Source organism: Elephantulus edwardii, unplaced genomic scaffold (assembly GCF_000299155.1).
Source record: "Elephantulus edwardii isolate Elephantulus edwardi_28Jun2011 unplaced genomic scaffold, EleEdw1.0 scaffold00035, whole genome shotgun sequence".
Taxonomy (NCBI): Eukaryota; Metazoa; Chordata; class Mammalia; order Macroscelidea; family Macroscelididae; genus Elephantulus; species Elephantulus edwardii.
In genome coordinates this window covers 10,903,877-10,927,789 of record NW_006399785.1, presented here as the reverse complement: position 1 = coordinate 10,927,789, position 23,913 = coordinate 10,903,877, and the positions used below count along the sequence as shown (strand labels likewise).

General features: G+C 43.5%; 1 protein-coding gene across 2 annotated transcripts in view; it reads right to left on the bottom strand.

The window, feature by feature from the left end:
• Positions 1 to 3,806: 3,806 nt before the first annotated feature.
• Positions 3,807 to 23,913, bottom strand: part of LDB2 (LIM domain binding 2) — a 625,377-nt gene continuing 605,270 nt past the window's right edge. The window contains exons 6-8 of one of the 2 annotated variants that reach the window (XM_006884517.1): positions 15,241 to 15,364; positions 10,760 to 10,911; positions 3,807 to 4,037 (exon numbers count right to left, since the gene is read on the bottom strand). In XM_006884517.1, the coding sequence (XP_006884579.1) occupies positions 3,807 to 4,037; positions 10,760 to 10,911; positions 15,241 to 15,364 (507 nt within the window). Of the gene's footprint in view, positions 4,038 to 7,355; positions 7,461 to 10,759; positions 10,912 to 15,240; positions 15,365 to 23,913 lie in introns of those variants that run through there. The other variant, XM_006884518.1, reaches the window with a different exon arrangement.

Genomic DNA, 23,913 nt, shown 5'->3' with positions numbered 1-23,913 from the left:
TGGCACAGGACAGAGCGGAGTTTAGGGCTGTCGTACATAGGGTCGTTATGAGTCGCAGGCGACTCGACGGCACATAACAACAACAACAACAACAACAACATCTTTCATTACATAAGTTGAGGAATAGCATCTTTTGAGAGAAAAACATAGGCAAAGATCAGAGAATGCTTGATGTGGTCAGAAAGCATAGAGACACAAGCCATCTTTGGTGAAAGTGTTGAGTCAGGCACAAATGAGGAGAGAAAGAAGAGCTGGAAGTGAGCGGGGCCAGGTGATCCACTGGCTTGGATGTTGTAAATGTCTCCTCCCAAAGGCAGCTGCCATTACTTCCTCCCCTCCCCATACACACAGGCTACCCACCATTAAGAAGTGCACCCTTGTCTCCATGCATTGAGTCTAGTGGAATGACCTTAGGCTCTTTAACTGATAGGACATATAAGATGTCACTCTGTCGGTTCAAGGTCTGGTTTTCTGTTGGAAGATGAGCTCTGTGGACACCCCCTTTGGATCCCAGTCATTGCCCTGTGGGAACCGTATGAATAGTCTGTGTGAAGCGCTCCAGTCAACTATGCCAACGGCCAGCATGTCAATATAGCATCTTGGTTATATAGCTGGTTCATCTCTGATGACTCCAGCTTCAGCCAGAATCTGAGAACGGATGTGCAGTCCACCCAGAATACACCCCTAAGCCCTCAGAAGGTGAAGCTGTTTTCTTGAGTCATTAAGCTTTTATTTGATTTGCTAGTAGGACTCTAACTCAAAGAGGTGTTAAAAAGACTGTTTTGGACATGATCTGGAGTGAATGGTGACTTCAAATAGTAGTTTTTGTTTGTTTTTAACAAACGAATCTAGAAGGATGAGGAGGGGTGGGGGAAAAATTCAAAGTTGGGTGGTATAAATGGTCGGTGTGCTTGGCTGATCACTGAAAGACTGAAGGTCCAAGTTCCCCCAGAAATGCCTTGAAGACACTTCTAGCAATAACTTCTGAAAAAAAAACAGACACTGAAAACCTTATGAAGCACAATTCCACTCCAATACAACTGGAGTGGCCAGAGCATGGCATTATTTGACAGAAAACTATACATCAACTATACTTCCTTGGAGGCTAGGATTTTTGAAGCTCTGCCTCACATACTCTGGGCACGTGGCCAGGAGAGATCAGTCCTTGGAGAAGGACATCATGCTCAGAAGGGAGGACAGACAGTGCAGGAGAGGAAGACCCCAGATGAGATGGATTGATACAGTAACTGGGGCAAGAGAGGTTGGTGTGTTGGAATTAGTGAGACTGGCTCAGGACAGGGCAGGGTTCAGAGCTACTGTGGTTGCTATACATAGCAGGAGACTCAACAGTACATAACAACAACAACATACTATATTGAGTTTTGGTTTGGTTTTTGTTTTTCGGGGTTTTTTTCCATTTATTTAAGCCTCTTGTTTATTTAAGCCAACACGACCTCGGGGAGGGCCTTCGTATTTAAAGTTGGTTGTTATTATATTTTGGAGGAACATTCTTCTAAGTGGTACAGCACTCTTCTGTCAATATGCTGTACTGAGGTAACCTGGGGTTGCTGTGATGCTGGACCTTGTGCCACTGGGGTGTTAAATACCATTAATGGTTACCCATGGTGGACAGTGTTGGTGGACCTCCCAGTTTAAGACAAGTTTGGAAGCATGAGTGGCATCCACTTCCCAAACAACATGCTTCTGGAAACTATGAACTTTGATAAATGTCAATAGTTGTAGAGGGGCTTCAGGCCTTTTGCTCAAAGGGTCACTACGAGTTGTGCTCAACAGCAATCAATAACAACAACAACAACAACAACAACAGCATACTTCATTTGCTTCTGTTGTCGTACTGTAAATCTCCCCAGAATGCTAATATTCTAAGGAGGTAATATGATGTTTCAGAAGGAGCATAAGCTTTGTAGTCATATAAAACCTGAACCAAATTACAATCATGTCCCTATGGGCTGAGAGACTATGGTCAAGTCATATGAGGTAGTTGTTGTTAGTTGCCATCAAGTCGAGTATGTCGCTTAGTTGACCCTGGGAACAGCCATCCTGACACTTGCCCTATCCTGTGCCATTCTCATCTTTTCTGAGACACTGGAGACCACTGCTGAATCAGTCCATCCTGTTGGGGTCTTCCTCTCCTTTGCTGACCCTCCATGCAACCTTGATGTAGTACTGAGTTTATATCGTACCAGATGCCCATTCTGAAGCCAGCACACCCAATCCCAGAATGTTTAGGAGTACTGTGTTCTGGCTGACCTCCTTGCTGTTGAACTTTCCTCAGCTGATGGAAACCAGGTTGTGTTGAATGTGACAACCTCTACCCTCTACACATGTCTAAACCACAATGATTGGATTTTTCTCTCTTTCACAATTTTTTTTTTTTTTAGAGAATCATTCCATATAAGCCACCCTTGGAAGTTTTGCAGATAATGGAGGTAACTGTATCATCAGTCACACAGAGAAGGCACTATATGTCTGTAGAGGGAAGGAATTGCAGTTGATAGGCCAGAGAACTACCATGTTTCCAAAGAGATAGTATGAGTTTACCAATCCCACCCATTTGGAGGCTCAACCATACATGCAAGCTCACCGCGTCTCTTTATCGTGGACAGATTTCAACCCCAACGCACACAAACAGGCAGATCCACAGGCACTGGTTGTTAACACAGTTTATTATTGGCACACTTATCAGTAAAGCATACATAAAATACAGCTGCTTGATAACACACGGAGCCACTGTGTCTTTACATGGGTAGAGGAACGTATTAATATGCAAATGGAAAAAATTAGTTCTCTTATAAAGTTTCACATAAATACACTGGAATTGCCTCCCCCCCAAAAAAAGAAAAATCCCCATAAAAGAACCAGCTGAGGGCTTTACAAAATATTATACAAGAAATATACTATGAAAAGAAAGAACAGTCAACTCAGAGACCATCAATTAAAAAATAATAATAGTAACACAAAAGATTCCCAGATTTATTAAGCTGCCCACAAAATGAACGATTACATGGCTTGGAAAGATTTGGATCAACAGCAATTTTACAAACGCATGTTTTCAAGGGGGCCAAGTGTCTTCCTTCACAGAAAAAAAAATTGCCTTTGTGTCTCTGTTGGCAAGAAAGGCATTTCTGGTTTCAACTCTTGGGCTAAATGACTCAAAACCAATAGACACAAGGGTTAACCATACACGCATCTCCTCCCCGGGCCCCCTCTGGCTGTTTACCCAGGGAAAGCAAAGCCTTGGAAAAGGAAAAACAAAAGCCCCTCAAAATGACTTTCCCAAAGTGGAATTTTTTTTCTTTTCTTTTTTTTACCGAAACAAGAGACTCTCAGATGCAAGTCAAAAAGCAGAAAATATTTTACACTATTAAAAAGTCATCGGCTGAACTGACGAGCTCCTTCCTGAGCACTGAGAACAATACACGGCCACAGGGCCTTCAGTCGGGTGCATGGAAAGGAAATTCAACAGGAACGTGGCGTCCCACACCAGCCAGGCGCTGCGCTGGCGATGCTGCCTTAATTACAATCAGTGCCAGTATCTGAAGATTACCTGCAGAAGCTTCCAAGGACAGGGCACAAAAGCTTATTTGGAACAATCCTCTCAATTAAAAAGAAAAGAAATAATCATGAAAGAGAGAAAACTCCAATCATTGTGGTTTAGAAACAGATCTATGTGGAAAAGATTGTGTGTGTGTCTCCTTTTTTCTCTCTCCTTTAAGCAAAAATCTGGAGCGGTCACTGCGGGGCCCACTGGTCTACCAGGAGTGTGGGCTTGGGGACAGGGGGTTTTATTGGGAAGCCTGGGGCGGGGGGTTTTCTGATTTGGTCTCTTGAGTGGCTGGCGGTTTACTGTTCCAGGGGCTGTGGCTCCCCAAGGCGGGTGAATTGTTGAAGTCCTCCTCGTCGTCCATGCCGTTGGCCGCATCATACTGCGTGTTTTCTAATCTAGTGATTAGTCTTTCGTCCTCGTCCCCAAACTCTCCTCCCATCAGAGTTGGTTCTCCTACCACCATCACATCCTGTGAACAGCAGCTGACATTATTACAGGGAAACCTTGGGAGAGAGAAGTTCAACGTAAAACAATTGTGGGAGGAGGTAAGGGAAGCTAGGACAGACACACTGGAGTAATGTACAACGGGGGGAGGAGGGGCACGTGTCCATGTCGAGGGGTGGGATAGACCGTAACCTCCTGCTGGGGGACAACCCCAAGAGCCTAGTCCTTAGGGAGCAGCCTGACACTGGAGCATGAGCAATGCTAGCAATCTGCAGAATTACAAAAAGGATTGGCCAATTTTTATTTCTTTTTAAAGGCACCACACTTGTCATTGGTTGATTTGGGGAGGTTAGGGAAAGCTTCTTAGAGGGCGGTGTGGGACTTTCTGTGGGGTGCTTTAACCCCAGCTCCAAAAAGCTGCCACTCTTCCTGGGGGCTGGGAGTGGCTTTGGAACCTAGCAGGGGACCGAGACATCCACCAGCTTCCAGCCTGTGACAGGCATGCCACTCTATGAGAACGGAGCTCTCTCTGTCCCCAGGCTGGTCTAAGTTTTCACTGGCAGACCAAGTCTTTCCTTCCCCTGCTCAGCCAGGCCTGTTCATGCAGCCAATATCCTTGACATTCTGCTACTTAATTATGGTAATTAATTTAGGTAAAGTTTTCGATAAAAACAATGTTCACACTGATTTGACAATTTGCATAGCTAATTGAGTCATTAGCAAAAACCTGCTGATTGCCAACAAGCCCTGAATTTACCATCTGTTATTTCATGGTGCCTGTTACCTACCCCCACATAGGCAACTCGGCCACCAATTTGGGCCTTAAAGAGGACCTGTTTGTCCAGCTGGTCCTGGAAAAGGAAGGCGAAGAGCCCTCCTGGTAATTACATGGATGAAGCGGGTGGCCATCCACAAGGGGGCGTGCAAGAAGAATCCATCTAATCACTTTTTACAAAAATTTATTTTATTTTGTTAATTTTAATGAACAATTACAGAGATATTATCACTCTTTTAAAGCACACATTGTCCTTCCATGCAAACAAGGAAGCCACCTACTGTAGCTGGGAGCATCTGGGAGGCCACACCTGGAGAGGCACAGGGACGGGGGAGAAAGGTGCATACACAGGGCACAGCTCCGGCCTCTTTGTTCAAAGGGGACCATGTGGGGTTGATGGGTGACCTGGGCATGGGACAGGACACCTGTCAGATGGATGCTTCTGGGCAGGATCTGAGCAATATTCCACTTAAAAGTGTAATGACTCCATGAGGGGACCACCTGCTATCCGCCATGGCTAGCAGGATCCTGATGCTTTTGGAAATGGGATAGTGAACCTCCTTCCAGAAGGGGTGAATGATATAAGATGCTGTGGCAACTTGGGGGGATGCTCTTCACTGGGGCTTTGCAGAAGTGATCATTCTTGGGGTAGTACAGTAGAAGGCTCTCTAGGGTCAGAAGATACAGGGCATCCTCAAAACCCCCTCTGAAATTTTGAAAGTGCCCATGGAACCAATATCTTAATTATCACCTGGTTCATGTTGGAACTGAAAAGGTTCTAGTTGTTTTTCATGCACCCCCAAGACCCCACCCAGGGCTAGAACTAGAATCTCCAGAACTACAGAAGGTCCTCAACAGGTTTCAAAAGTGTGTCCCCGGCTCAACAGGCTTAGGGGTTGATGAATGTATTTCTAGACAGTTAATGCACAGATAAAATCAATGTGTTATGTATTGTCCCTGGTAAACCTGACCGTGGCGGTTATCAGAAAAGATGGTACTAGGCTAAGCGCTGGTGTGCGCATCCAAGAGCATCTTAATTATGCAATGAAGAATCTGACACGACACTCACATGCTAGGAAACTCCTGAGGACCTCTGAGGGTGAGATGCAAAAGGAACATGCTATGTCTAAGCAGCAGGAATTCCAATAGGTTATCAGGTAGAATTTGCCACTGAAGAGATGCGACAGTTATTGGGTTAGCTGGGGCAATGGTTGAGGTGGTTAAGTGGAAAAGTGTCAGTCACGGGTAAATAGGAGACCATGCTAAGGAGTGAGAACAAAGGCAAGACCAAAGAATGGGCTGAGTCTGGCCAGAGAATGTCAGACGGAGGGAGTTAAGCCAATCGGATGGCTTCTGTGCAGCAAACTCTGAAGGGCTTGGGAAATGCATGTGTCAGGTCTCCAGGGGCAGGGAAAGGATGTTAAAAGCACCCAAGTGGAGATACATTAGTATCTTGACTACAAGGTCATTGCAAGAGGCTGGGAGAACATGAGAAGTTAAGTGTCCTTTCAGGGAACAGGATAGAAAGAAGAGGCCAACTTAAGCATGATTTTAAAAGGAAAGTTCTCCACCTTCTGGATGCATCATATTAGAAAACAGCAGTCATTCAAGAAAAATGCTGTAAAAATCGTGGTTTGGGCTACTTCAAGTGGGGCTGATCTACATGTGTGACATGTTTCTACACCTTTGAGTTACAGATTGTGGAAAAGACGCACAAGCATAGGTATTTTTAAGCATTCTAAATTTCAGAGAGATGCTACAGTTGATTTACTGTTTATAAAAAACCAGCCTTAGCCAGATACCTAACTGTGTGTGTATTTGTGTATGTATAGGCTAAAAACAGACATATGAGTTTGTATGAACCTTGACATGTACTTAGATACTTGAAAACTCTTACACAAGTAGATGCATAATTTTAACTTATTCCTTTAAATCTCTACACTAGAAGGGGATCAATGCTTTTGCACAGATAATGATTGTGCAATATATTTTTTTGGATTTTCTACAAACTAAGCAATTCTCTCCCATGTTAGCTTTCTATGCACATTTTATTTGCATGCATGCTATTTATGTGTGTCATGTGAAAAAAAGATACGACAGAATGATTCTTTGTACTGACCGTCTCACACACAATAGATGGAGACACACAATACAATGTTCTGAACTGCCTCTAGTTATGGGATGCCGGCAGCATCCTGCCACCCCAAGTGTTTTCTAAAATCCCTTTCATGCGCTTGCTTCGGCAGCAGGTATACTAAAGGTGGAATAATACAGAGAAAATGAGCATGACCCCTGCACAAGGATGATACGCAAAAACCCCTTCCACAGGTTAGTGAGGCTTCCCGTCTCTCCCGTCTCTGCTAGCTCTGTGTACGTCACAGGAGGCAAGACGGATCCCTTTGCAAGAAACACACGTGCCCTTGGCACTCCAGGAAACTGATTTCCGCATTTCAGCTGGAGGCCTGGAGCTGCTCTCAGCTCTTTCCCATATCACATCTTCTCACTAATCCCCCGTGCAAGGACCACCAACCTCTGAGGAGGACTGGAAGTGACTCCTTTCAGGGCCCCTCAATGCTTCTCCTTAAATTGGCCAGAAGGGGTCACTGCTGTTGAATGACACAGGTCTCCATCCCTCCCAGGGTTGAGGCTGCAGTTCGGGATCGCTCCTAGCCCCTGCTCATGGAGTGAGAAGCAGAATCCAAGGATTAAACCCTAGTAGTCCCTGCCAGGCACACACATTGCTGTCACAGCAGCTGGGTGCACCACAGCTGTGGGCGAGGTCGCTTATGGGTCTGTGGATGCCTATGAAGTAGGTGGGGAATAGCTACAGATATTTAAGTAGTAAATATTGTGGGAATTCAATAGACAGGGTTAAATGAGGTAGTCAGTACACACTTCCAAGTGATTGTCATTTAATTCTTATTCAACAGAACACCTTAAAAAAAAATCTACATCTTCTAAGCTCATTGCCGTTTTGTATCTATCTTGGCCATTTTCAGATTTAATTAATTAGACATTTTTTTAATTGTATGATGGGAGCAAAGTGATGAAATAAACTTTTTCATATTATCTTGTATTCATAAAGATACACATTACAACCCTTCTTGATACAAATATCTCCACTAAAGTGTAGGCTTTGGTTTGAAAGTTATAGAGTAGAAAAAAATGTGTGCTGCTTTTTATAGTAGAATCATTCCAACTTAAACATCTTCACTACTCATTACAGACAAGAGTAGTGGATGGGACATCAGACATCACTAGTTGATGGAAAAAGTGGGACTCAGAACTTTGCAGCTGATATCAGAGATTGAGTTGCAGGAGAGAGTCTCTGTTAGTTATTCTTATGCTAGAAAAGATCTGTGTCGTTTCCATTTAGGGTTTTTTGTTTGTTTGTTTGTTTTTTAATCTTTGTATTGCCCGTGTCTGGCCTAGTATAGGATGCATGAGTAGGAACTTACAAAGCATTTGTTGAAATAATCTGAATTCTTGCGGTTCAAGTTCCTGAACTCTCTGGAATGCCTTTCCTAACTGTTAGTTGATGCTAACAAATACTAGTTTCTGTAATTCTAGGATTAGATGAATAAATGGGCAGCTTGGATATTCTTTTTTAGGAGCAAGTGTACAGGCATACCTCATTTCACTGAACTGTGATTTATTGCAATTTTTAAAATAACTTGTTAAAATGTCAATTTGTAAAAAGATAGTACTTTTTCCTTCCCCAAATTGCAGGTTTGTAACAACCTCACATCAAATAAATCTATTGGGCCATTTTCTCAACAGCCTGTGCTCACTTCTATCTCTGGGTTGCTTTCCAGTAATCCTTACAATACTTCAAACTTTTTCATAATGCTAGGGAGTTCTGGTAGCCTAGTGGTAAGAATCTGTTCTGCAATGTCAAATACATGTGGTTCAAATCCACTTGCTACTCCACGGGAGAAGGATGGGCAATCTCTTCCTGTGTAAATACTACCTCTGAAAACCTGCTCGAGGGTCAGTTATGGGTAACTTCCAACTTACTGGCACACAACAATAACAACAAATGCACTTAATAGACTACGAGATTGTGTAAACATAGCTTTCATATGTACTGGGAACCAAAAAAAATTCATAGACTCACTTTATCTAGAGAATAGCTTTACTGCAATGGTGCAAAACCACGCCTGCAAATTTTGACGTGTGCCTGTAACTTACTGATACATTCAGAGAGAGATTCAGTTTTTTATTTTATCTCCATCTCTCTCTAGGTCTCTTCAAGGTTGATGGGTTTGAAGCCCAGTTTAAAGAATAAATGGCCTGAAAACTGTAACTTCTCATGATCTTCTCATTTAAATGACCCACTCTACAGACTGCTTCCTATTTTCATAACTTATTCTTTCTAATGTGATAGGATTGGGAACAACCTCACTGTTCCATGGGGTATAGGAGAAAAATCTCAATGACTCGGGCAATCCTGAGGTTATAAATAGAGCTGACTTTAGCCAAAAAGAACTAATCAATGGAAAGTGGCTAAGAATCTACATGAGAGATCTCTTGTAAAATTCTACACACATGGAGAAGTGGAAAAGAATCAGAATAACAAGGTGAGAACAACAGACTAAGGAGGGAAACAATGAAAGTAGAGGAAAGTGGAAGCAGAGGGAAAGGTTCAAGCTGTATTGGCTGAGAAAGATAACAAGAAATCGTGAACATTTCTAGAAACTGAATGGCTAGAGGTAATCCAGGAAGTATCAGGAAAGTGCCAAGATTAAAATGACAGTTGCAGGTCCAGTAACAGAGAGAAGTCATAAGGACAGCAAAGAGGAGCGCTCACAAGGAAGAGAAAACAGATGTTTAAGGGGGTGCGAGCATTTCAAAGAGAAAGACATGATGTCATGGTAGCCCTAGGAATAAATGAGAAGTTAGGAAGTAAGTAGAAAAGATAAAGTTTGGGAAGAAGTAGTAGGAGATGAAGAATTATCACACTAAAAGATGAAAAGTTTTAGCACAGTTTATAATCTTGTAGGGCTACACTTCACTGTCAGCTTTGGGGTTCAAAGATGCCCTCTTCTCAGTGGCCTGTTTCCTTTGCCAACATCCAGAAATAAAAAAGGAAGGGATCAAGAGGTCAAAAGGGTTGAGAGCAAATTTTTCACACCTGGGGCTTATCCTCCCCCCAAGCTAATGAAACGGGGAAGCCAAATCCATTGGGCTGCATTTTTACTGGCTGTGAGTTAATTACCTGAGTCTTAAAATAGGAGGCGATGCCCATGTTGGGAAGGCTCAAGTCAAATTATGATACAGAGTCTGAGTGCCAAGATCTTGTTTCTGATGGAGCTTAGGTCCCCGGTGTGGGTGGCAGGCAGTCCTATTATGCCACCAGGCATGCGGCTAAGTGATATTTTAATTAAACCTTAAGTGACATATCTCCTGTCTGTGCTCTGATGGCTTTTTAATTCAGGTCCCATTGCAGCATAGGCTCTTAATAGAGCCGGTCCCTGGGTTAGGAAGAAGGCTCATTCTTAAGTGTGTCTTTAACTTGAATTTGTAAGTTGGAGCAGGTGTGTGTAGATTTTAGCATTATTTAGTGAAAGAAAAATATTTTTTTTTTAAAGAAAAATCTTAAAGCCTTTTCAGTGATTTAAAAGCTGCATGTGCAGCAAACAAAGGTGACCATGATGAATTGGTTGAGAGCAGGGGTTGGTCAAATCATTTCAAAGTGAGGACAAATTTACATACCGTTAAAGGGCACGGGGGAGCTGTCCATAAGTCTGACTTTCATAATCTGGAGACCGACTCTATTCCTTTCTAATTCCCAGTTTGCGGGGCGGAAGATTTCCAGGGCAGAGTTCCTCCCTCCAGTCCCCATCCCCATCTCCACCACCAACCTGCTGCCCAGATTGGATCTGTAGTTATAAGAGACTTTCTCATGGGTCCCCTGAACAGGAAGATGGGCAAAGGTGAGAGGGCAGGCCTAAAAGGAAAGTGAGACTTACAGGTACCTGACTGGACAGACTCAGGTTTGCAGCTGGGGTCTTCTTCTTGCTCCCAGTGCTGTTTGCATTGTTTCCAGCGCTGCTGTTGGAAGTGCTGCTGGTGGAATTTTTCCTTTTCCTCCGTTTTGTGGTCGGCTGCCTTGTGGGTTCTGCTGCAATATGAGAAAGAGAAGAGGGATCAGTCCAAGCTAAGTACATCAGGACGAACACTACCAGGGTGCCATCTCACAAGAGAAGCTGTGTTTGCACACTCAAAAGAACAGATTATTCACGTTGCTTTATTTCTCTACACTTTATACACACACACACACACACAAAAAAAAATAAATAAAAGAGGAGACAGATGTTGATTTATTTTTAACACCAAAATGTGTGAAGTTCTTTTCTTCTATGTATAGATGAAATTAATATCTATTATTCTTCCTAACTTCATAGATAATGATCTGTTGGTATGTTTTAGGGATGAGCTAGTTTCTTCTCTCTATCAGTGATTTCAGAGTTGAATTAAAATTATCATTAGCATTACAAAACTAAATTTTTTTGTTGTTTTTCACTTGTTCAACTTTCTCTTTTTCCCAGCTCTTGTCTGTCAGCTTATCACTGTGGTGACTTTCATGATGTTGTGATCATGAAGGCCGTACTACTAACATTTCATCCTGGACCTCTCACCTGTGACAGGTTTCAAAAGGTTTTTCAGACTAAGACAAGGAAGAAAGGTCTGGTACTCACTGCTGAAAATTAATCAATGACAATCACAACAGAATATTGTCTGATATGGTGCTGGACGACATGCTTCCTAGGTTGAAAGGTACTCAAAACAGAAAGTGGCCACAGCAGATTCACTAATACCTATGACTGTAAAGAAGACACAGGACCTGGTAGTTTTGTTCTGCTGTACAAGGGTTCCCATGAGTTACAGTCAACTAAAAACAATTTCCTTTAATTTATGACAGAAAGAAGGCTTCTGAGCTCTTTATGGGGTCACTTGTTATTGTTGTCATTATGTACTGTCAAGTTGGAACCAACTCATAACTGACACTCCAGTAGGGTTTTCAGAGTCTATAAATCACATTGGAGGTGACTGTCCATCTTCTCCTCATGGAACAGCTGGTGGATTTGAACCATGCACCTTTGGGTTGGTAGCACAACTACTTGTCACTAAGCTTATCACTGGAAGTCACTTGGTATTGTTATTGTGTACTGTTGAGTCATAATCGACCCATAGCTGATCCTCCAGTCAGTTTTCAGAAGCAGTTAATTGCATGGCAGGAAATTGCCCATCCTTCACTCATGGAGCTGCTGGTGGATTTGAGCCATGTGCCTTTGGGATTGCAGCACAGTTTCTTGCCACTAGGCCACCCCAGGTACTTTCAATTCATTTCTTCTGAGAATCATGTCATAGAGATAACCCTTCAGTGGGTTTTCAGACATTGTTAATCATTCAGGAGGTGATTGTCTCCCATGGAGCTGTTGATGGATTTGAACCACTCACCTTTGGGTTGGCAGCATAGTTCCTGTCCCACCAGATACTAAATGGTTACAGCTCAGTTGATGACCTTATGTGTTATAGCAGTATCAACTGGATAAATGCCATGTTGCAAGCTAGCTCTACTACACCTTCAATGATCAAGTTAAAGGAAGAAGAAGAAGAATCAGTTCTATTAGTTGTGGCTGCAGAGTTTATGAAACCATACACTCAATAGTCGACTACTTTTCCGGGTGGTATAGCACTGGTCTGTTTGTTGCTGTACAGAGGTAACTCGTGTTGCTGTGATGCTGAAGACTGTGACAGTGATGTGCCAATCGTGGTAATTGGTATCTACAGTGGACAGTGTTGGATGGAGCTTCCCGACTAAATAAATCAAGCCTGGAAGCAGGAGTGGCATCCACTTCCGAAATGGCTTGCCTCTGCAAACTCTATGTGCGAACAATGCTCAGACCGTTCGTTCATAGGGTCGCTATGAGTTATCTACGACTCGACGGCACCAAACAATAACACTCAATTTCAGTAGAAATATCTGTGGCCTGATTCTGCAGCTTTAAAATGCCACTAGTTTTAAAATCATCGTGGACACTGTATACTACAGCCAGCGTATTGTTGAAGAAAAGTTTAACCTTTTGAAAGCTTGTTCAGAAATGGAGTTGTCAGAAGAGATGCATTGAACGTTGCAAAGTCAATCAAATGCCCAAATCTCTCGCTGGCAAGCAAGCATCTTCTTCTTTCTCACTAAACTCTTACCATCAAGCTGGAACCTACTCACAGCTGACCCTTCAGTGGGTTTTAGAGCCTCTCAGTTGGTGGCAGGAGATGATCCACCTTTCTTCATTGGAGTGGATTTGAATCACCAAAGAAGTGTCACCTACAGACTGTACAACTCCCTAAGACTAGGCCACAGAGCTCTAATTAGACCTAAAAAAAGGTGTACTGTAGACTGAGAAAAACTGGATAAATTATGTATACTGCATAAAAACAGATGAGGGAGAGAACTGTTTGAAAGCGATATATGATTGGGTATTATGGTCATGACAAGAGTCCAGAATGAAGGCTGCATAGTGGAGTGCACTCGGGGGTGGGGGGGGCAGATTGTATACCAATAAAAGAATGTTTCTTTTACTTTTCAAAGAGAAGTGCAAACTAGAGGGAGGGGTGGGCAGGGAGAAATATGCAATAATGAATGTATTGAAATCCAAAATCTTTGTAAAATTAATTTTTTTAAAAAACGTGTATAGAATGATTTTTACAATTTTTTGTCTCTGTATTCTGATCATGGGGTTTGAGATAAAATGAATTGACTCAAACGCAATGAGTTCATCCGAAGCTGCGCATTCCTTCCTTGATCTTTTTCAACAGTCACAGGAGGCTGCATTAGGAAAGGCAGGGACTTTGGAGACAAAGCAACCTGCCTATGACAGGTACTTCCTTCCTTCACTAGCCGTGAGACTAACATTGACAAACTTCTTCCTGAAGCTTTTAGAATACACCATATGAGATGAGAAAAGTCAGTGATTTAGAATGAGATTCAGTAAGCTGAATGAGAGATTTATGAAGGCTGTAATTCAGTTAATCTTTCACTCTACGCCACCTCCAGTGGTCAGAGCAGTGTCTAATAACTACAGAATAATGGTTGAATGGATAAACAAATAATCTCTGGGCTATAAGGGGGATCTTGTGGCCTAGTTGTAAGGCCTTGAAGTGTCAACCCACAGACATGAGGTTCAAATCCATCAGTTGCTCCATTGGAGAAAGTTGGGCCGTCTCCTCCCGTGTAATTCCAAGCCTCTGAAAACGTCTTAGTGGATCAGCTGAGAGCAGCTTATGGTTCGACGGCACATAAGCACTGTATACTATATATGAATATATCAGGAAACGCAGGGGCTCAAAGTGTTTGTCGCATTGGTGAAGTGTATTCCACACCCCCTCAGCCATAAAAGCATATTGATATTGAAAGAGAAAATAAAGCCAATTGAAGCACACTCCATATATTAAAAAAAAACAACAAAACAAAACATGTTCTGAAAGTCAAAAACTCCCCCTGGGACAGGGGTGTAGCTACTCTGTGGAAAATAAAGCTCATATTCTCAGTTTTCTAAATATGTACTTTCTCAAATCAGCTATAAAACCCCCAGGCCAATTACCAGGGGGAAATGACCATTATAGTTTGTGATTCAGAAAGCTATGTGCCTCATGTTAATAATTACTCTTTATAAAAATAATTTTTAGAGAAGGGATACGATTTGCTTTTATGATCAATGAGGCTCGGCACACGCCTGGGAGTAAAAAATGTATTAGATAGAAAGACAATTAATGAGCACTTGGAGCGGTAATTTCAGAAGCCCAGCAGGAGACTCCAGTACCTCCACTGCATTCTAGGGACATGAGGGGGCAGAATCTTTTATGGATTCTTTTTATGACTACAGTTCTTAGAAAAGGGAATGTCTTAAATGTAAAACTAAGTTATTGTCATTTTCTCCCTTTCTTTTCTCTCTCTTTTTCTCCTTTCCTTTCTCCCTTCCTTCTTCTCTCTCTCTCTCCCTCCTTCATTTTTTCTTTCCTCCCACTCATCCCTTCTTCCCTAACCCCTTCCTCTCCTCCTTTCCTATTCATTATTCCTAGGAGTCAAAACAACAACAACACAACCGATGAGAAGTTACCTGGTCTGTCTGGGCTGCTGAACTCACTGCTGGACTGTAAGACAGGAGACCCTGGTTCTGATTGACTTTGTCAGTGACCTTCTGGATAACCTTGAATAGATTATTTTAGTTCTCTGGACTTCAGACCCTGCTCTAATGAGGAAATGATATTAGATGCTCCTTAAAGGCGCTGGCTCATCACAAAGCCTATGTTTCTAAGTCCCAAATCATGTCTCTAAGTCAGCAGACCCTCACCAAGCTCATTTTCCTACTACATGAATGACCGCTCCTTCCCACAACCCTCACAGAAAACCCCACTGGAAGGTGGTGAAGAAGGAAGGAGCGCGTACCTGGGGGCGCCACCATGCGCTGCCACTTCTGGAACAGGCAGGTCTTCAGGCAGTCACGTGGACTGAGGTTGTAGGTTTTATGTCTCGACATCAGTTCCTGCATCGGCTCCAGTATTACACACAACTGCAAGGAGGGCAAAGACATCGGTGTCTTACCACTGGGTCATAATAATTACAGCAAGCAATCCCAAGAGCTGGGATCAGTGAGAAAGCAGAAGGCTCATGCTCCCCACATCCCACTTCCACTTTACAAATCTGGAGGATTAGAAACATCACTGAGATGTGATCATACTCTAATTCAATACCTTTGTTGGAGAAGAGTCTCGAACACACCATAAACTGCCAAGAAAGCAAAGTGGACTGTCTTGGAGAGGGTGAAACCAAGTCTCTCCTTGGAAGCGAGGATTTTGAAGCTCTGCCTCACTTACTTTGGGCACGTGGCGGGGAGAGACAGTATGCTCGGCAGGGTGGACGGATAGCACAAAAGAGGAAGACCCTGGATGAGATAGACTGATGTAGCATCGGGGGCAATCGGGGTTGGTGTGTCAGAATTAATGAGACTGGCTCAGGACAGGGCAGGGTTCAGAGGTGCTGTACACAGGTCGCTATACATCATGGACAACTAAATGGCATACAACATACTATGACAGGTTTGGAAGCAGGAGTGACATCCACTTCCTAAATAACATGCCTCTGGAAACTCTATGAACTTTGATAAATGTCGATAGTTGGAGAGGGGCTCCAGGCCTTTTGGTCATAGGGTCACTATGAGTCATGCTCGACTCGAAGGCAATCAACAACAACTAATGTGAAACTATAGCTGACTGTGATTTACATGTACACACACACGTGCACACACACGCACACACCCCTCCACAGGGCAGTTTCTGTTACACATACACACACACGTGCACACACACACACACACGCACACACCCCTCCACAGGCCAGTTTCTGTTACACATACACACATGTGCACACACACGCACACGCACACACCCCTCCACAGGGCAGTTTCTGTATGGATGCTGTCTACAGTTTCATGGAGCACACTTTGCTCTGGTTTCTGGCTGTGGCTCCTGTTAGTATAAGCACACGTTGGGAGGTAGGACGTCAGCTTATGCATGCCACCTAGCATCCAAACCCTTCTCCTATCACAAGCTTTGGAGAACACGTGGGAACTCCAGGGACTTTTGATTCTAATTCTTAGAAAGGCCGATGGTGAGTGCTGTTTTCCTTTCCATCATGTACTCATTTGTATTGTACACGTGTCGGAAGCATAAATAGAGCATGTCAACATCCACTCGGGATGGAAGTGCCCTGTCGTCTCGTTCCCTCCCGGGGTAGATTGCTCAGCTTTACTGTGGCCCCAGACAGCTGATGACAGAGATGAATGAATGAACCAAACAGGAAGATTTCACTCTGGGTCTTTTCTGAACTCCCTGACTGGGAGCCTAGCAGAGCAGCACTTCAATGGAAGAATCCAAGAAGCAGAAGACCACATTATGGGACAACGCATTCAATGCCGTGGGAGATGCTGGGAGCAGTCAAGTAAATTCTTATTTACAACAACAGTCCAGGACAGAGAGGAGCGACCCCACAGGGTTTCTGAGGCTTCACTCTAACAGGAAGCAGCTTACGCCAGCTTTCTCCTGCTAAGCCCGCCCCTGGTTCATTCTCTAGGTCAACAGCTGAGTGCTTCAGTCCTGTGCCATAGGGGCTCTGTGTTGCTGCAATTATAACCGAACAAATATGTACAGCGTCCCAAGTGGAAAAAAAATATGATGCATTACAAACATGCAGTCCCAGCTTCCTTCGGTCCCCTTGCCCTCTGTGTTCCTTAGAAGCAAGGAGAGAGGAACTACATCTCAAATACTGTGGGTACGCGGTCAGGAGGGGCCAGTCCTTGGGAAAATATATCCTGCAGGGAAAGGTGGAAGGTCAGAGGATGAGAAGAAGGAAGAGTCTCAACAAGATGGACCGACACAGTGACGGTATCAATAGGCTTGATTGAGTATGGCAGAGATCTCAAAGACGGTCCAGTATAGGGGAAGGTTCAGACCAAGGGTTCATAGGGCCCCTTGCTGTCCACTTAATGCCATCTACCAACATCTGGAGCACTTCCTTAAAGAGGCAGAGTTGTCTTTGCCCACCAGCTCCCTCCACCTGGGATTCTCTCCCCACTTTCCTTCTGAGGCCACCCATGCTGGGTGACCTGGTTCCCCTTCAAGGCTGACAGGCAGGCTGATCCTGGTGTCTCTCTTACTCTGCTCAGTCGGTCTGCTCAGCTCAGCCAGCCCTTTCTGCTCTACGGACTGACTTATCCATGCTCAACCACCTGCTTCTAAGCCTATCTACTCCAGTAGAGCACGAATTCTTTGCCTTTTATCTGTGTTTCCAGCCTTGGCTTAGATGAATGGATTCATTGAAAGACTCATTCTTAAAGCAGAGAACCTCCCTATGCCAAAATTTCTCAGTGTGGGCTCCAGGACACTTCCTACGGGACCCGATGTGTTACTTATTAGAAATGCAGGCATGCAGGTTCTGCATCACCTGTTTCACCGAGTCTGTGTTTCACAAAATCATAACCAATGCCTCACCACCCCAATAAAATCCCAAAACCAGTTACCATAAAGTTGATTCTCACCCGTGGTGATGCCATGTGTATCACAGTAGAACTGGCCAGGGGTTTTCATGGGCTGATTTTTTTTTTAAACAGTGTTCTTTCAAAGTACCTCCAGATGGGTTTGAACCTCCAAACCTTCATTGAGCAACCTAGAGCTTATTCTAAAATATGCCATCATGTAATTCTGAAAATTCCTTTGGAAAGTGACATGATGCTGGGAAAGGTGGAGGGTCAGTGAAGGAGAGAAGACCCTCGACCAGGTGGATCAATGTGGTGACTCCTGCAATGGGATCTTGTGTGTCAGGAAGGGTGAGGATGGTGCAGGATGGAACACGATTCAGATCTTTTGTTCAGAGAGTTGCTATGAGTCATACTCGATAACACTTAACGACAACAACAATTCTGAAAAACTTCACTAAAATTTGAGCCCCAATTCCCTACCCATCCTAGACTTGAAGGATAATAAAGACAGGAAGTTATAGACAAATAACCACAGGTTTCCAGCTCTGATTCCACTCCCTTCTCACTCGCTGAAGCTTCCCTCTCCTCTCCTCATGTGTAAGTATGATGACTTTCACCGACGAAAAGTAAAACACGGGCTCTCCCAACTATCAAAGACCTAAATCTTTGCAAACACACACGGACCCCAGTTAAGACCAACTGCAATCACCTTTCATGCTCAGTTTCATTGGGTGGCAAAAGGGCAAGGTTTCAAAACCTGCACAGCAACTGATGTTGCGTTACAGACCCCCAGTGTGGAGGGAATAGTGTTGAGAATGGGGTTGGAACAAAGTCTAGATTCCTGACGATGGACTTCACATCTTGTATATTTTCTTGCCTACCTGGGAGACCTTCTTGAACCTAAAATATCTGTAAAGAAAATTCTTTAATGTAGGTAAGAGGTTGTTTTACTGTTTACTCCATATTCCAATGTTTTCAAGATTCCACATGCTCATTCCTAAGGAACTCATGAAATATACAAAACGGGTGACCCCGAAGGAGATCATGCTGGGTGAAATATCTCAGTCACAAAAGGACAAGTACTGCATAGTGCCACTGTTGTAAAAAGGGACTTACATTGGGGTTGAGGGAAGACTGAGAAAGATGGGTTAAATAATGTATAGTGCATTGAAACAGATGAGGGAGAGAACTGTTTAAAAGGGATATATGATTAGGTATTGTTGTCATGACAGGAGTCCAGAGTGAAGGCTGCAGAGTGGAGTGGCTTTGGGGGTGAGGGATTTTATAACAATGAATTAATTTGTTTGTATTTTACTTTTCAAAGAAAGGAGCGAATGGGGGTGGGGACAGGGAGAAAAGTGCAACAATGAATGAATGGAAACCCTAAGTCTCTGTAAACTTTCACTAAAATTAATAAAAAAAAACCCAAAACAAAAAAAGAGATTATAAAAAATAAATTAAAAGAAAAGAATTCATTGCCGGAAATGCAGGTGTGTGTAAGCTACAGACAATGTCATGCCTTCCCCAACCTTTGACTCTTACAAAGTCAGATGCAGTGTGCAGTGAGTGACACACACGGCCAGTGTTAAGAATCGATTAACTACGTAATGCAGAGCAGGCTTGCTTGTCTGACGATACCATGGGGATCTCTAAGACTGTGGCCTGTCCACATCCTTCAAGCCTGGGACTGAATCACTCTCCTATAGATCAACTTTCAGCCAAAGACCAGAATTATAAAGTGACCTACGAAACTGGGGAGGAAGGGGAAGGGGTGGGAAGGAAAGCACTTCACAGAACCACTAATCATGAGAGGCCCAATGGCAGCATTTGCCTAGAAACAACGATCTGAAGGCTGGAGGAGGAAGGAGAGGAAGATGAATGGAGATGAGGAACCCAGAAGGAAGTGAGAAGAGGGTGTTAACATCGAATGCATGCCATCTACTTGGTTCTGACTCACGGTGACTGCCACTGGGCTTCTGAGGCTGTATATTTTTTACCGGAGGAGACTACCCATTTGTTCTCTGTGAAGCAGTTGGTGGATTTGAACTGCCAGCCTTTTCGTTAGCAGAGCAGCATATAACACAGTGTACCGCCAATGTTCTCTTTGGAGAACCCAAATCCTCAAAACCAATCCCACTGTGTTTGAGTCAATCCTGTTTACAGCAACCTCTCCATTGGGTCTGAAGCTGCAAATCTTTGTCGGCGGCGACTCCTCAATGTTCTCCCACAGAGCGGCTGGTGGATTTGAACCGCTGCCTTTCTTTTAGCAGGGCAACACATAAGGCACCGTGCCACTAGACTTCCTTGCATTGAGGGGATTGCAATCAATACTGGGGAAACAAAATGTACAAATGTGGTTGAAAATTGTTGTTGTTAAGTATTGTTGAGTTGCAGCTCACTCACAGCTGACCCTTCAGCAGGTTTGTAGAAGCAGTAATGCACGAGAGGAGACTGCCCATTTTTCTCCCTCGGAACAGCTAGTGGATTCGAACTGTGTGCCTTTTCATTGGCAACTCATCACTAAGCCACCAGAGCTTCCTAAGTTTTTTAATGGAAATTTCATTTCTCTGTAAACTTGTGCCCAAACTAGAATACAAAGATTATTTTTTAAAAGAATAAAAGAGGTATGTATTATTTATCAAAGAAGAAACCAGCTGCTAAATTAAGTAAATATTTGTGCCTATTCCTAAACCAGGACAGTGAGCACTGTTTTCAGACAAATTCTCAAAGGATCCCTATTGGCATAAGGCAAACCTTAACCCAAGGTCAGAGGTTTGAATCTAACAGCTGTTCAAGAGAAAGATGAGCTGGGACCTCTCATCAAGATGTGCAGCTTCAGAAACTCAAGAGAGAAAACAAGTACAAAATGGAAAAAAAAATCATTTTTTGTTTTGTTTTGAAGGAGCTGCCAGGCGTTGGAATCAACCTGACTGCTCAGAAGGCTTTTGGATTAGGGAAGTTTGGTTCTTGGTTTTGGTTGTTTTGTTTCATTTTGGTTTGTTTTTTTAAAAAAGAAAACTTTTGAAAGTATCCAAAACCCTTTTGACTCATTTCCCATTCTTAAGAATTAGATTTATGGTGATGGAAAATATGCAGGAGGATTGAATTAACTTGGACTCAGAAGCCAAAGGAACCGAGGTATGAATGTTGGCTCTACCCCTGGGTGCATACCCTTGGAGAAAACTTTTACATCTGACTCTCAGGTTCTCCTGTAAGACAGCACATGCCTTAGACCCTGTCAAGAGGATTGCAGATAATATGCCTGCCACATAATGATCAACAAACAGGAGCTTTGTGTGTTCTACATTAATAAGGACCACCTTGATTGTCAAATAACACACATGTCTATTGCTTTAAATGAGCCAGGGATCCCTGAACATCTCTGAGGGTCAGACACATCACGCTGCTCACTACGTCAATGTGGTCCTCTGCGAACACCCTGTTTCCTTAAAACAATTTATGCAGATTAAGAAAACTTCCTGGTTTTTACCTTTCCAGCATCTCAGGAAATGACAATATTCAATCTCAGGAATCAATAGTTCACTCCATGATAAGTTATGTAACACACAGACTCATTCGACCTAGAAAAGGTTATCAGTCTTTAACCTTCCGGACTGAGACCTACATCCAGGCAATTCTTGGGCTTCTTCCCTTTCTCTCAGCAGCACCTTTCCTCTCTTGGTTTTCGGTAACATTTTTGTAAGGTGTTAATCCTTAGAATGTATCTTTTCCCCTTTAATGTAAAAATATCTTCTCATCACAGTAACACAGCCCTGAGGAGCTTGCATTTCTGCATGCTAATCAGGAGTCCCCAAAGCCATTTCTCTTCCTGGGGAAGGTTCCTGGGCCCTTGCCTTATTCATGTATGTAAATGAGCCTCCTCCTGTCTGCTGGGAGCCTCTGTGGCTTTGCTGGGCTGCTGGCTGTAGGTGGCACAATGCACCCAGAGGAGAGCCTGCCTTCCTGGCAACAAGCCAGAGCATCGTGGCTCAAAATGAAATCAGGAAAGAGGCTGGGGGAGTGGGTTCCCGCAGGCACTACCCACATCCTTTAGGAGCCAGAGCTCCTGCCCCTTCCCAGATCCCAAGCCCTCTTGAGAGTCTTGGAAAAGTTATGCCAGTCTGTATTTCAGATTGTGTCTCAAATTTCTGGATATTTATGAAGTCTATTACAGAACATCTAATTGTGCTCCTGAGGAGGCTGTATATATATAGACTAGGAGGCTGGCTTTTGAAAAAGAATGAGGGGATACTGCAATGTTTAAAATCAGGGAAGGTGGGGACCTGGGATGCTGTTTGCTTTTACCATGTGGCTTAGCTAACATGCACATTGAGCAGACAATTGGAGAAGTTGCACTATGGGAGCTGATTGACCTTGATCAGACTCCATTCACGGTGACCCTCCATTGGGTTTCCAAGGTAGGAGGGGCCTGTCCACATCACTTCCTTGCAGTCACTGCTGGAAATGTGCAGGGTCGGTGAAAGAGAGGGAGAGCTTCAGTGAGATGGGCTGACCCAGTGCTGCAGCAAAGGGATCAAGTGTGTCAGAAACAATGAAGGTGGAACAGGTCGCAGATCTGTTGTTCATAAGGGCTCCATGGACTATGCTTGACTGAATGGCACCTAACAACAACACGTGAAGAAGAAAGTGGCAGCAGGATTGGAGGAGAAAACGAATCCACAACTTGGCATATACAGAAAGCAAAGAAGCAGCACAACTGGCCCAATCAGCAACATAATGAAAGCAAAGCAAAGCAAAGCAAAGCAAAGATTTGAAGTTGTCAAAGAGTTTGTTTAATTTGGAGCCAGAGCCAAAGTACATGGAAAGTGCAGGCAACAAACTAGACAAATTATGGCCTAGGTAAATCTGTTGATGATTGGGCCAGTTGGGAGGACTTTTGATTTCTGTATGCTGAGGTATAATCTACACTCAAGACTGTAGCCTTGAAACATCACCAATAAATGTTTCTAGATCTTTTTGCTTCCTACAACCACGGTTATATCATGTGCATATGATAGGTTGTTGCTTTTAGGTACCATTGAGTTGATGAAAACTCATAGTGACCCTGTGACCAACAGATCAGAACTTTCTCCTCTCCTCAACATCTGTGCCATAGTCATTGTAATAGTCACCGTGCCAACCATCTCCTTGAGGGTCAGAAACCCATTCATGTGGTGTTGTAGGTGCTGTTGAGTCAAGGACGACTCATAGTGACCCTATAACAACAGATCTGAACCCTGTTTTCCTCTGCATCATCTTCACACTGTACCACCGACAGGAGCCCAGTCTAGTTGAGGCATGTGAGGCAGTTGAAAAGAATGTGACTTGGGCCAAGCACACTCATAATGACACGGTAATCAACTCAATGGTACCTAACAGCAATGACCTTGGTATAGGTATATGAAAGCTGGATAATAAAGAAAGAGATCAAATGAACTGATGCTTTCGGATTGTGGCACTGACAAGGAATATGGACTACAACATGAACGGCCAGAATAATGGATAAATCTGTCTTAGAACAAGTATAAGCAGAATGTAACTTAAGAACAATAGGGATTCTGGTTTTCATGAGCCTGGGGCATGTTATCAAGAAGGATCACTCCATGGAGAAAGATACCATGCTTCATAAAGTAGAGGGGAAGTGGGGGAAAAGGCAAGATCCTCTATCGGTGCAATAGACATAGCAATAACTGTGAAGCTGTCACGTGGTTGGGCACATAATGAGATTGCTATGAATTTGAACCCATTCCATGGCACTTAAGAACAATAACACAAAGTCTCTATAATCAAACCCACTGCTGCTAAGGAGATTCCTTCTTAGACTGACCCTATAGGGCAGAACAGAGGTGCTTCACAGATTTCCAAGGCCAAAGTCTTTATGCAACTAGACTGTTACATCTTTCTGCCAACGAGAGGTTGTTGGATTTGAACCATCAAATTTTTAGTTAGTGTTAGAACACTTAGCTACAGTGACACAAGGACTCCTTAGGAAGCCCCAATTGTCCCCTCCAATGACAACAAGTAGAGTCGCCTGTTTATGAGTCATGCCTCCCATTATCCTCCCTAGACACGGAGGAGCGGAGGAG